The 13,611-nt window shown below is 39.9% G+C and overlaps 1 protein-coding gene across 9 annotated transcripts in view; it reads left to right on the forward strand.

The window, feature by feature from the left end:
- The first annotated feature begins 2,303 nt into the window (after positions 1-2,303).
- nek8 (NIMA-related kinase 8) overlaps positions 2,304-13,611 on the forward strand; it is a 62,385-nt gene continuing 51,077 nt past the window's right edge. For 5 of the 9 annotated variants that reach the window (XR_007042326.1, XR_007042327.1, XR_007042329.1 and 2 more), the window contains exons 1-10: positions 2,304-2,402; positions 4,605-4,810; positions 5,811-6,043; positions 6,262-6,393; positions 8,393-8,601; positions 8,696-9,023; positions 9,597-9,744; positions 10,149-10,225; positions 12,104-12,221; positions 12,319-12,469. Coding sequence is in view for 5 of the 9 variants with exons in the window: in XM_047391212.1 (XP_047247168.1) it covers positions 2,356-2,402; positions 4,605-4,810; positions 5,811-6,043; positions 6,262-6,393; positions 8,393-8,601; positions 8,696-9,023; positions 9,597-9,744; positions 10,149-10,225; positions 12,104-12,221; positions 12,319-12,469 (1,649 nt within the window). In the remaining 4 variants the exon portion in view is untranslated. Of the gene's footprint in view, positions 2,403-3,403; positions 3,462-4,604; positions 4,811-4,886; positions 4,964-5,810; positions 6,044-6,261; positions 6,394-8,392; positions 8,602-8,695; positions 9,024-9,596; positions 9,745-10,148; positions 10,226-12,103; positions 12,222-12,318; positions 12,470-13,611 lie in introns of those variants that run through there. The other 4 variants (XM_047391214.1, XM_047391215.1, XM_047391213.1 and 1 more) reach the window with 4 other exon arrangements.

Here is a 13,611-nt window from a genome sequence, read left to right on the forward strand (position 1 = left end):
AAAAAAGAGACGGTTCAGTTACATGCAGATGGTTGTTTGTAGTAATGCATGATTATTTCAGATTGATAATAATAGAGGAAGTAGGTATTTCACCACACAGAGCAGGCTTTGTCACAGCACAGAGCATTTTATTATCCCACCGTGGCAGACAGGAGAAACAGCGGTCACACACCCTCCTTCATGCACAGGCAACGGGAAAGATGCTTAATAATTACCAGGTATATGGAAGCAAGACTGCAGAACTTGAGATGCTCCACTGATGACAACATCGCCTCTCAACCTCCCTTTTCACATAACCTGTGTATGTGCTCATGGGTGGAGAACATATTTCTTCCAAGGAGACATAGACTTTTTACAGAACTAAAGGTTGTCCGTTTGAAGCCAAATCTAATCAGTAACATTTCACAAAAAAGGAAGTTTAAGTTGAAAACATACTGGAAGAAATGTAAACTGTGGTGTATAGCTTCCAATTTCTAGTTTCCAGCACATTACCTTTTATGATTGAGAAAAATAAACCTGAGCAAATACAACTGTGGTTGATTAGAATACGTGAAGGAATTTTGTAGGTTAAATTCAGTCATATTACACCATTACATTTGTTAATTTCAGACTTAAAAAATGTTTTTAAATAACCAATAATGCAGCTTTTCTTTGCATGTGTGTGTAGTATGTGAGTATTAGTTAACACTCAAAGGACAAGCAGAATAGAAAACAGTAATTCACATCTTTAACAACTTCTTCAGTCAAGCCATGATGCCTATTTTCTCTAAAACGTCTACAATTATACTGATAGGTAAACAAATCTGTTGTGAGAGACTCCTGCCCTGTCGCACTGACCCACAAATACTCCACATTGGACACAAAAATATCTCACTCCACATGCTGCAACCGGGACCCCTCAAGGTTGTGTCTTCGGTCCATTCTTGCTGTTGACAATCAACTATGCATCCCCACACAAAGAAAACATGATGAGTACATTTGTGGAAGATACCACAATAGTGGGAGTCAATTATGAGAATGATAAATTAATGTACAGGGAGGAAGCTCCAGAGCTAGTGAGCTATAGCAGAGAAAACAACCTGATGCTCAAACTGGATAAAACCAAGGAGATGATCATCAACTTCTGGAGGCCACAACCTGAGAGCACCTACCTCCTTATTGAGATGCAAGCCGAAAAGACAGCTGAGAGTATTAAAGTGATTTGGATCTCTGGTTAAAGAACACCACTGGGATCTTTTAAATGGATCCAGCAAAAACTGTGCTTTTTGAGGAAGCTAAAACCAGCATCACTTTCTACAAGCATGTTCTCACAGCGTTCCAGAGAGCTGTGGTGGAGAAAGCCTTCACATACTGCATTGTAGCTGTGCTTTCTAGAGGAAATATCTCACACTCTTGTCCTCAGCTTGCCACATGGGAAAAACTTTAGTTATTTGAGTTCTGTTCATTGAGGCTCTTTAAAAAGGTTTCATATTTAGGGCATAAAACATGTTTTAATAGTAAAAAAAAAAAAAGGTCTCACTGTTCATCCAAACACCATCATAAATTGAAACAAATATAAACAGGAATTTTCTGTGTCACATGATCTCACCAGGAGAGGTAACATGACTACTGTGCTACTGTAGTTTATTTGCTGCCAGGTGTTACCTTCTCTCTCTGTAAGGCAGATCTCTACAGCAAAGAGGAACTGTTTTTAAAACAGCATAGTTAGCTGAAAGAGGACGAAACAGTGTCACTCTCTCTTTCTAAAATTTGATGTAGACATTTTTCTGGGGTACTGCAGATAAGGGTGGTCTGACCAACACCTATGCCCTACCCTCTCGCCAGGATGTTTCAAAGCAGCTTGAGGAACAAGACTCTGAACATTATCAGACACTCCTCACACCCTCTCCATGAACTTCATGAACTGCTGCCATCATGTAAAGGGTGATTTCATAAAAGCAGAACCACCAGACTGCTCTACAGCTTTCTTCTTCAAGCTGTGGAAATTGCTGTCACCATACAATTTATATTATTACACTTATTTGGTGTTTTTATCGATCTTGTGTTTTATGTATTTAACAAATTTTTTACTAATCTGTTGAGTATTCCAGTAGTTTGCTGGGTTCTTTTAATTAGGTGTTTGTTTTGATTTTGATAATGAATATCAGTAAAATAAAAAATTATAATAATCTTTAACTTTTAACATTTGCAATATTCACCTACAAAAGCATACAGAGAAAACGAAACAAACTAACGAAATAAATAACTATAAAAGTATGAAAAGTCTGTGAGTTCTTATTTCGTCCCTCGCTGGTTGCCGTAGTGCCGTGGTTTAGTTGCCAGGAGACGTTTGGAGACGTTTGAGGCGCAGCTTCGATGGAGAAGTATGAGAAAATCAAAGTTGTTGGGAGAGGAGCTTTTGGGTAAACCCCGTTCTTGTTCACACATTAAGGTTATTTTGTGTTAGACTCCTTTGTCTGTCTGAACCAAGCCGGGACTGCCAGGAGTTTATTAAGAGAGCCGGAAGTCGGTAAAAGCCCCGTTTTCCCCTTCAATGTCTAACGGAATGTCCGTCTGCTGATGAGGGGGGAAAAGAGGGCGGAGATAAAGGAGCGTCCGGACATATTTCTGAAAAAAAAAAGGATTTTAAGGTGGAACCGTGATTAAATCTTACTGACATCGCTGCCTTGTATTCATAAAATGTAAATAAATGAGTTATAAAACTAATGTACTCCAACATGAACGATAATTATAGCTAAGGCAATTGAAACTGTACCGTTATTATGTAAATACAGCGCATTGGAAACGTATTAACACTCAATTTTGTTCATGTTTATAGCAGAAAAACACAAAATAGTGTATAATTGTGCGGTGGAAGGAAAAGTACATGTTTCTTATTTCTTACAGAATAAATTCGGAAAAGTGGCACGCATGTGTCTTAAACTCCCTTCAAATAAGATCCAGCGCAACTAGTAATAAAGCTAAATATTAAATAGATGCAGCTGTTCTGTGGCGTTCTCAGGGGTTTGTTAGCGAACTTTAGGTCGGCAACTAACGATTATTTTGCTAATCCGTTAATCTGTCGATCATTTTTTTTTCGATTAATCGATTAACAATCGGATAGCAAAAGGTGCTTAGCAGGAGATTTGTTACAGGACTTGTACCGGGTGAAGCTAAAACTATATTAGGAGTTTTGGATAGAGCACATTTACAGACAAAGACGTTTTTTCATCTTAAATTTATTGATTTTTTTTTGTACAGTTTTTGCCTAATTATTGCTCTGAGTGGGTTGTTTTTTAAGCAAATGGCATGTTTTAGCGTCTGTATACTCCAGTTTACGATTACTCAATTACTAAATCACTAAATCAGTTGACGATTATTTCAACAATCGATTAACCATGATTATTATTATTAATTGTTTCAGCCCTAGAGAACAATAGTGAACAAACGGCATCATGAAGACCAAGGGAAACACAAGACAGGTCAGAGATAAAGTTGTTAGTTTTTAAAGCAACATTTTAAGCTTTGAACATTTCATGGAGCACTGTTTATCCAGTAATTTAAAAGCAGAGATCCAGACTTCCAGGTTAGGCAAGTACTGCATTAATCAGAGAAATAGCCTGAGGCTGAGGGCAGAGTTCTGCAGATCAGGTGGGAGAATGTATTCATGCAACAGGAATTAGTTATGCACTCCACAAATCTGAGCTTTATGGAAGAGTGGCAAGAAGAAGCCATTATTCATGGAAAGACGCAGGAAGTCAGTTGTCAAATTAGGAAGTAGCAGACATGTGGAAGAAGGTGATCTGTTCAGGAGAGATGCAAAACGCTTAAAACTAGCTCATCATCTTGAAAATATCATCCCCATTGTGAAACATGGTGGTGGTAGCATCATGCTACAGGGAGGCTTGTTTCCAGCAGTAACAGAGATATTGGTCAGATTTGATGGGGTCATGGATGGAGCTAGATACAGGGCAACAGGCTTTGGTTGTAAACATACAACCAGGACTACAATGGTATGGTTTAGATTAAAATACATATGTATGTGTTAGAATGGCAAAGTCAAAGTCCACACCCGTATACAACTGAGAATTTAAAGATTAATGTCCATAGACGCCCTCCATCCAATCGGATTGCACTTGAGTCATTCAACTGGCAAACATTTACTCTATCTGTGCAAAGCTAGTAGAGACATAGCCCCAAAAGCATTGCAGCTGTAATTATAGCAAAATGTGGTTCTACAAACTGTTTACTCAGGGGGTTGACACACACTTTACAGATTGTTTGATCAATGTACCCTACCACTGTCAGTGTGTGAATGTGTGTATGAATGGGTGGATGACTGATTGTAGTGCCCCTTGTTAACCCCATTAAAGATGACAAATTAACATTAGAAATCTTAATTCAGAAAAAGCAAAATTTAGGTTTATTTGCTCTAAGAGTATGAAGAGAAATTAAACCTATATTTTTTTACAGTTTCTTTGCGGTCTAAGTGAAATGTATCAACTTTAGCTACACGTCTGTCCCGGTGATCTTACCAAAACCGAACTGCCACAAATCATCCTCCCTTTTTTTTTCTTTTTGAGGAAATATGTACCTCATTTTTCTGCTGTCTTCTGGTCTGTCAGGATTGTTCATCTGTGCCAGAGGCGCAGCGATGGAGCCTTTGTCATCCTGAAAGAGATCCCAGTTGAGCAGATGTCACGAGATGAACGCCTGGCAGCCCAGAACGAGTGTCAAGTGCTCAAGCTGCTCCACCACCCAAATATCATAGAGTACTATGAAAACTTCCTGGAAGACAAGGCCCTCATGATAGCGATGGAGTATGCACCAGGTCAGTTTACTGCTATATCCAATTACACAGTCCTCCTTTGTCCATTGCAAACCAGTTTACTTTTCCCATACTTTAGGGTTCCAAACATTTTCTCATTCACATGAAGCATGAGAAGACCACTTGAGACCACCTTAACATCTAAGTCTGCGTGAAGTAGGTATTTTGCAGGACTGTGTAATGAGGCTAATTATATAGAGTTGCACTGGTGATTCCAAAGTTCTTCAAACTATCTTCTTTACCCCTAAATTAAAAGCTTAAGCTGCCATCAATTCCACTATGTTTCTTATTAACTTGTCATTGCATGTTTGGATTTTTATTCCATAGAATTAGATAAGTCAAACTTATGACCCTACTTAACTTGGACACAATTAACTTGTACATAAAAAAAACATTTTATGTTTTATTTCTGGGTTTGTTTAAGATAATTGGCTTGAAACAAACCATGGTATGGTGGAGGATGTGTTATGCTGTGGGTTGAATTCTTCGCAAAGGCCCTGAGTAGATTACTGTTCAATTTCTGGTTTGTTTAACACTTTTTGAGCCCATAATAGTCTAAATATAAATGCAGTACATAAGTGACAGTTATTAGAATACGAGAAGGTTCATCCTTCTGTCTCTAGGCTGTGGTGTTTGGCCAGAAACAAGCTGCTGCTGGTTAATTCCTGGTTGTATGTGCTTTCTTACTTGTTGGTTTCTCTTTAGTAGTTCCTTGTCGTTCCCTGACATTAATAAATACATCTCTGATGGGTGAAAGTAAAGATTTATTTAACTTCAAATCCTGAAGCTGCTTGGTAATTGGAGTTATAAAATCTAAATGCTTTGCCACAGCAGATATTTTCTTTTAACCTGATGTTAAAGTTTCATTCACGCAGTGAGGACCTCTGCTGTGTTCCTATTGTCTGTTAAACTCATGAATGACTTGCTTTGATATCCTTACCTTTCCTAGTCCAACAGCATTTCACTACAGTTTTAATGACATGTTTATTCTTGCGTCTTGCAGGTGGGACCCTGGCTGAATACATACAGAAGCGCTGTAATTCCCTCCTGGATGAGGACACCATCCTTCACTTCTTCGTGCAGATCTTACTCGCTCTGTACCACGTGCACAACAAACTCATTCTGCACCGTGACCTCAAAACCCAGAATATTCTGCTGGACAAACACCAGATGATTGTCAAAATCGGAGACTTTGGCATCTCCAAAATCCTCGTCAGCAAGAGCAAAGCTTACACGGTGAAATATATTTCCTCTTGGTTTAGGAGCTGAAATTAATCTAATAATTAAGCATGGTTCCCACAAAGTCTGGAAAAGTATGGAGTTTAGGTTAGGTATTTTCCATTGGAGTAACTGAGTTTGGGAAAGTATGGAATTTGAAGATAAAATATGTGTAGGAATGCTGATTAAAGGTGTTAGTTTGTACCTCCGTTAACAGCTGCTGTTTCACTGTGCAGGTAGTCGGGACTCCCTGCTACATCTCCCCGGAGCTGTGTGAGGGAAAGCCCTACAACCAGAAAAGTGACATCTGGGCTTTGGGCTGCGTCCTGTATGAGCTGGCGAGCCTGAAGAGGGCCTTTGAGGCGGCTGTATGGGAAAACTCTTCTCTGCGTTTTAAAGATGTTAAAATTCTGCCTTTGTTTTGGCATGTACAGTAATAATATTCTCACACATAAACTACTGTGGATAAAGGACATGAATCCCTCCTGACAAACATGATCGCTACGCTTTATTCACAATGGAACACTTCTCTGAATACAGGTCCTTCTCAAAATATTAGCATATTGTGATAAAGTTAATTATTTTCCATAATGTCATGATGAAAATTTAACATTCATATATTTTAGATTCATTGCACACTAACTGAAATATTTCAGGTCTTTTATTGTCTTAATACGGATGATTTTGGCATACAGCTCATGAAAACTCAAAATTCCTATCTCACAAAATTAGCATATTTCATCCGACCAATAAAAGAAAAGTGTTTTTAATACAAAAAACGTCAGCCTTCAAATAATCATGTACAGTTATGCACTCAATACTTGGTCGGGAATCCTTTTGCAGAAATGACTGCTTCAATGCGGCGCGGCATGGAGGCAATCAGCCTGTGGCACTGCTGAGGTCTTATGGAGGCCCAGGATGCTTCGATAGCGGCCTTTAGCTCATCCAGAGTGTTGGGTCTTGAGTCTCTCAATGTTCTCTTCACAATATCCCACAGATTCTCTATGGGGTTCAGATCAGGAGAGTTGGCAGGCCAATTGAGCACAGTGATACCATGGTCAGTAAACCATTTACCAGTGGTTTTGGCACTGTGAGCAGGTGCCAGGTCGTGCTGAAAAATGAAATCTTCATCTCCATAAAGCTTTTCAGCAGATGGAAGCATGAAGTGCTCCAAAATCTCCTGATAGCTAGCTGCATTGACCCTGCCCTTGATAAAACACAGTGGACCAACACCAGCAGCTGACACGGCACCCCAGACCATCACTGACTGTGGGTACTTGACACTGGACTTCTGGCATTTTGGCATTTCCTTCTCCCCAGTCTTCCTCCAGACTCTGGCACCTTGATTTCTGAATGACATGCAGAATTTGCTTTCATCCGAAAAAAGTACTTTGGACCACTGAGCAACAGTCCAGTGCTGCTTCTCTGTAGCCCAGGTCAGGCGCTTCTGCCGCTGTTTCTGGTTCAAAAGTGGCTTGACCTGGGGAATGCGGCACCTGTAGCCCATTTCCTGCACGGTGGCTCTGGATGTTTCTACTCCAGACTCAGTTCACTGCTTCCGCAGGTCCCCCAAGGTCTGGAATCGGCCCTTCTCCACAATCTTCCTCAGGGTCCGGTCACCTCTTCTCGTTGTGCAGCGTTTTCTGCCACACTTTTTCCTTCCCACAGACTTCCCACTGAGGTGCCTTGATACAGCACTCTGGGAACAGCCTATTTGTTCAGAAATTTCTTTCTGTGTCTTACCCTCTTGCTTGAGGGTGTCAATAGTGGCCTTCTGGACAGCAGTCAGGTCGGCAGTCTTACCCATGATTGGGGTTTTGAGTGATGAACCAGGCTGGGAGTTTTAAAGGCCTCAGGAATCTTTTGCAGGTGTTTAGAGTTAACTCGTTGATTCAGATGATTAGGTCCATAGCTCGTTTAGAGACCCTTTTAATGATATGCTAATTTTGTGAGATATGAATTTTGAGTTTTCATGAGCTGTATGCCAAAATCATCCGTATTAAGACAATAAAAGACCTGAAATATTTCAGTTAGTGTGCAATGAATCTAAAATATATGAATGTTAAATTTTCATCATTACATTATGGAAAATAATGAACTTTATCACAATATGCTAATATTTTGAGAAGGACCTGTATTTCAACTGAACATTGCAGTTCATCTTGTTTTAAAGAATAATATCCGTTTTATTTCCACAAATTAATATTTTATCAAATTTTTTTTCTTAATGCTCAGATCTGTGCTTATATGTGGGTTCACTTGGCATACCAGTTTAAGGACTCCAGCATTTGGCTGGAAGCTTGTGGATAATTTTTTTTTTATTGAAAATGCGTGTTGATTTAGCCTGTTTTTTTTTTTTTCTTTCAGAATCTACCTGCCCTCGTTCTGAAGATCATGAGCGGTACCTTTGCTCCGATATCGGACCGGTACAGCCCAGAACTCCGGCAGCTCATCCTCAATATGCTGAACCTAGATCCATCTAAAAGGCCCCAGCTCAATGAAATAATGGCATTGCCCATATGCATCAGGCCCCTGCTTAATCTCTACACAGATATAGGCAATGTGAAAATGCGCAGGTACATATTTCATGGGTGATAAATGATAAGTAGGTTTTTAAACTTGTTGGTTTGCATCAATTTTTGGCAAAGACCTGTGACTTTTTCCCTCCAGGATTGAGAAACCGCTGTCTGCTGTGCAGCCACGAGGCAGACCAGGGGAGAGAGTTTCTACTAACAGGACCAGAGGTAATATTGTTTGTATAGTCAAGCTCCAACGCAGTGACTTTTGCCTTATTTCTTCTTGCCCTGAAACAGATGGATCAGCGGGTTTGGGATCGGGAAAAGTGCATTCGCTCCCACTGTCCTCGGTGTATTTGTGGGGAAGTGGGATCACAGCGCCTCTCCGTCTACCGATGCTTAACACTGAAGTGCTTCAAGTGTCTCTCGGCCGGACTCAAAAAATGGGAGTCACCAAGTCTGGCCGGCTGATTACCTGGGAGGTCTGTCTGAGCTCCATCCTTTTCATACCTCCATAACATCCTGAAGGGAAATTACAGTTTATTGCAGCATTCTTCATATGCCTTTAATTTTTTACATCTTTTGCCACAACTACAAACCTCAATGTATTTTTATTGGGATTGTATGTGGTAGGCCAAAGCAAAGTAGAACATACTTGTGGAGTGGAATGAAAATTTGTTTATTTATGTTCAGGCCCTCTAAATCAGTACTTAGAACTACCTTTTCACTGCAAGTGGTTCAAGGTTTGTCTCATCAGGGGGACTTTCTGTGAATTTACTTCTTTCTATCCATTGTCAACACTTCAAAGTGATATTTTGGTAATGATTTTACATGATTAGTTTCAGTCTACTGCAAACAAGGCAACTAATGCACGTGAATGAAAACCTTCCCTGTATCCATTTGCTTTCTCTTTTATATATTTTATTAAGTCAAATAGGGAAATAAGAAATTAAACATATTAATGCAACACCTAAATAGGACCAAATATCACAGACAGTGATGTATAACGAGTATCTCAGTAGTTTTTTTTCCATTAATGTGTAATTTCGTCCCAGGCTCCTTCGGTTGTGTCTGGTGAGACCAGTCTTCCAGGTGGGGTGGATCAGATGCAGCCACTGTTCATTTCTCGCTTTCTTGAGGGTCAGTCAGGTGTTACCATCAAGTCTGTGTCCTGTGGCGATCTGTTTACCACCTGCATGACAGGTTAGTGAGCTTTTTTGCTTTGCACTGACCAGAGAAAACTGATGTTTTGGTTGTGATTTCCTACCTTTCTCAAAGCGGAAAATGCTCGATTAAAAACTGAGGCAGCATCTGAGGATAAAAACTGAAGTGTGAATACAACAGGCTGTTTCATTTTATGATTGAGTGAATTGGAAAAAAAGAAACATTTCTGTCTGGCAGTCTGACAGAGCTGCTTTTCTTGAGTTTAGACTAATGTGCTCTGTTATTCATTGTGCTGCAGGCTTGTGTCTGCCTGTCTGGCACTTTTTACAGATGACCATTTCCTAGATCGGGATTATTAGAATTGTTTTGGTCTGTGCAACAGTACATGTATACTCATCAGATAAAAGCGCAGTTAATCTCCTGTTTTTATTGTCCCTTTGCAGACCGGGGTATTATCATGACATTTGGAAGTGGAAGCAATGGCTGTCTGGGACACGGTAACTTCAATGATGTAACACAGGTACGACTTCACGGGAAAACATTTGTCTGGCTTTTATTTAAAAGCAATTCCTATAAAGCATTCTTTATTCCCTGAGTTTAGCTGCTGTGTTTTTTACTCAACTCATTTACCCCCAGGATGCCTAATGAATGTTTGTTGTGTGATTCTCTTGCTCTTTTAATGTTTTCATATGTTTTTTGGACTCTAACTGCAACTGCAGCTGCGCGTTTACAATTACTCAAATATCAAAATGCTCGGCTCTTTCAGAACAAAACGGTTATGACCTCTGGTATTTAAGACCTTTTCATTCACTTCAGAGCACATTATCAGCATCTCGGTTCTTACTTGCAGGGCTGTGAATAGACAAGCACCGACATCCATCTCAGAACTTTTGAATCCATATGGGCCTTACAGTTCTTTCAGGTCTTGTGATCAGGCTCTGCCGGTTCTGCCACCATGCGATGCTGAACACTAGAGCTGGAGCACAGAGCTTTTTACGCAGCTTTTTAGCTCCTATTGAGTTTGAAGACTGTTGACCATGTTAGAATTTTTAAAACGAAATAAAAATCAAATTTTTTAACTTGCTTTTGCTTAAGTATCTGCATACACTGTTGTTTCACCTTTTTAGTTTTTCCTATGTACAACAATTTGTGATCTGTGTCTTGCAAGGTGATGTAAACAGTCAGGCCCAAAATTATTCTTACCCCTGGCAGATTCAGATTAAATTCAATCTTTTAATTGTACCAGCATGTTTCTTCTGACTGAAAGTATTACTCATCTTTTGTAGCGGCCCAGCCATTGCCCTTACTTAAATTTGATAGATTCTGTCAAGAGAGCTAAAGATTAGGGTGATGGCAAGGAGGGGTCCCAACCTCATAGAGAAGAAGAATTGTCAAAATACCAATGGACATGTCAGGCAGGTGACGCCACCCAGTCTGACTTGAAGGCTGATTTTCTCTAGCTTTACAAAACTTAATAAAACAAACTCTGGTCACTCTCAGAAATGTTTGTCTTCATCCTCTTTTACACCTTGTGACTATGAAATAAACGTGTCTAAAGAAGAAGAAGAACATATTTGAAGCACATATCTTAGAAGCAAGGAAGTCACATCTACTTCTACTTCGATTTCCCAAAAAGTTGCTGCTGTCTCAATGTTTTTAAAACTGGGACAATACACCCTGCAACCCACAGTTCTCCTGGTCCCTCCAGTTAGGATATCAGACACATATGTACAAATATTTCTAAATATACCTGTATTACAAAGGTACAAGTGCTTTGAAGTACATTACCTAAGGTTTCAACACTTTAAACCCGTTTTACCATGAATTCCCACGTTTGCCACTAAAGCTCACCTGCTCACACTTGACTTACACTAAATATGTACTACTAAAGCAACACTCAGTACATTTCTTTATATTTTTTACTCTTCTAATATCATCTAGTTTTACCCTTCAGCCAAATTTACTGCTTTACTTGAGCTTCTTCTGCAGATCAACTAATCCATTCAACACATAGCATGAAATGCATTTTTTCTGCTTGTTAGCGACTGTCAAACATATTCGCTGAGCAGCTGAATATTGGAATCCTTGTTGACGCGGCAGCTTATCAAAACGCAATCCAAGATGCAGTTAAGATGGTTTTATTTTGTCAATATTGTCAATATCCAAGGTAGAACAGTATCCAAAGCAGCGTAAAAATGGATCCGTAGGATTAAACGGTGATTAAGGACAAAAAACGTATTAGCTTAAGGCGGTCAGCAAAAAAGGTAGACCTCCCCCATCACCCACTCACTAAAAATCACCCAGGTGATTTACAATCACTAATAGCACCACGTGATCCCACGCTACGCCTATCCACAACACTACTTATACCTAGATCTCTTTGTGTTTGTGTGCACAGCCTAAGATTGTGGAGGCACTCCTCGGCTATGAGCTGGTCCAAGTGTCCTGTGGAGCTTCTCATGTTCTCGCTGTGACCAATGAAAGAGAAGTGTTTGCTTGGGGAAGGGGAGACAACGGTACAACTAATGAACCAATTGTCTCGGTTGTCTTTTTTTGCCACATGTTTGAACACCAGTGATTTATGACTGTGTGATTGTTGTCTCTGTCTGGTAGGTCGCCTCGGTCTGGGCACCCAGGACACCCACAACTGCCCCCAGCAGGTGTCTTTACCTGCAGAGTTTGAGGCCCAGAGGGTTGTGTGCGGCGTCGACTGCTCCATGATTATCAGCATGCAGTGTTGCATTCTGGCATGTGGAAGCAACAGGTTGTTATTCTGTCACTCAACCCAAAACAATGACCAGCTAATTTGACATCCTGTAGACTTGCGTTTATGCTGTGTGTGGGATGGTGATGGATTAAATCTTTAAAGAAATATTTGTACTGTGCAAAACCTGTGAGACAGCATTCTCCTAAAACGACAGTGAACCCTTTCTGTAGATCTCTGTGTTAGTAGTGGACTCCTTATGTAACCAGTGACTCTTGGTACATCTTAAATCTCTATTTAATATCTATGTTTAGTCATCCGCATGAGGACTTGATGATTTTTGGACATTTAATGTACATTTTAATGCTCTTTACTCTCTGGAATGATCAAACACAGTCATTTATTTTTAAAACATTGTGGATTTTCCAATCCATACATGGTCAAAATTATACATATGGGCTCGAATATATACACCCCTAATATTTGATCAAATCACACTTGCATATACAAAATATTTTTGAAAGTAATCAACACAATTCTGGAAGGTTTTTGACTGGATATTTGAACTCTGTACTTATCAAGATATGATTTCCTGACCAACTTGGCTTTTAGGTGTAGTCCATAAATACATTCCAGAAGCTGATGTTAACCTGCTTTTTTACATTAAAACAGTTTTGATGTGTGCTTTTCATCCTGGCCTGTTGGAACACCCAGTTTGGTCCAAGTTTCAGTCATCTGACCTAAATTGCCCCCCTTAGATAAAAGGTGCGTTAGATGTTCCGGATCAACCAGAGAACTAACAACACTTGAGCCCAGTTTCACTGTCTGCAGTAAACTGGGTTTAACATCAGCTTGGACTGGAAGGATGCCTGACATGTTCTTGTTCTAAAATTACAATTCCTTTAAGCTCACCAGACATTTGGGACTTCCAACATGAGCAAGCTAAATGTCACCTGGAGATTAGATTTATAGTTATGACAAGAAGTATGTTTGGAGGAGTCATGTTAATGCTGCACCAGCTGTCAAGCACAGTGGTAGAAGCATCATGGTGTGGGGTTGTTTCATTGATAGTGGTACTGTAATATTGCACAAAGGGCGGAATAATAATGAAGAAGGAGGACTACCGCCAAGTTCTCAAACTTCACCTCAAATCTGCTCCTACCAGGCTAATATTAAGCTACTGGATTGGCCCCAACCTTAAT

The sequence above is a fragment of the Girardinichthys multiradiatus genome, chromosome 18 (assembly GCF_021462225.1).
Source record: "Girardinichthys multiradiatus isolate DD_20200921_A chromosome 18, DD_fGirMul_XY1, whole genome shotgun sequence".
Classification (NCBI taxonomy): Eukaryota; Metazoa; Chordata; class Actinopteri; order Cyprinodontiformes; family Goodeidae; genus Girardinichthys; species Girardinichthys multiradiatus.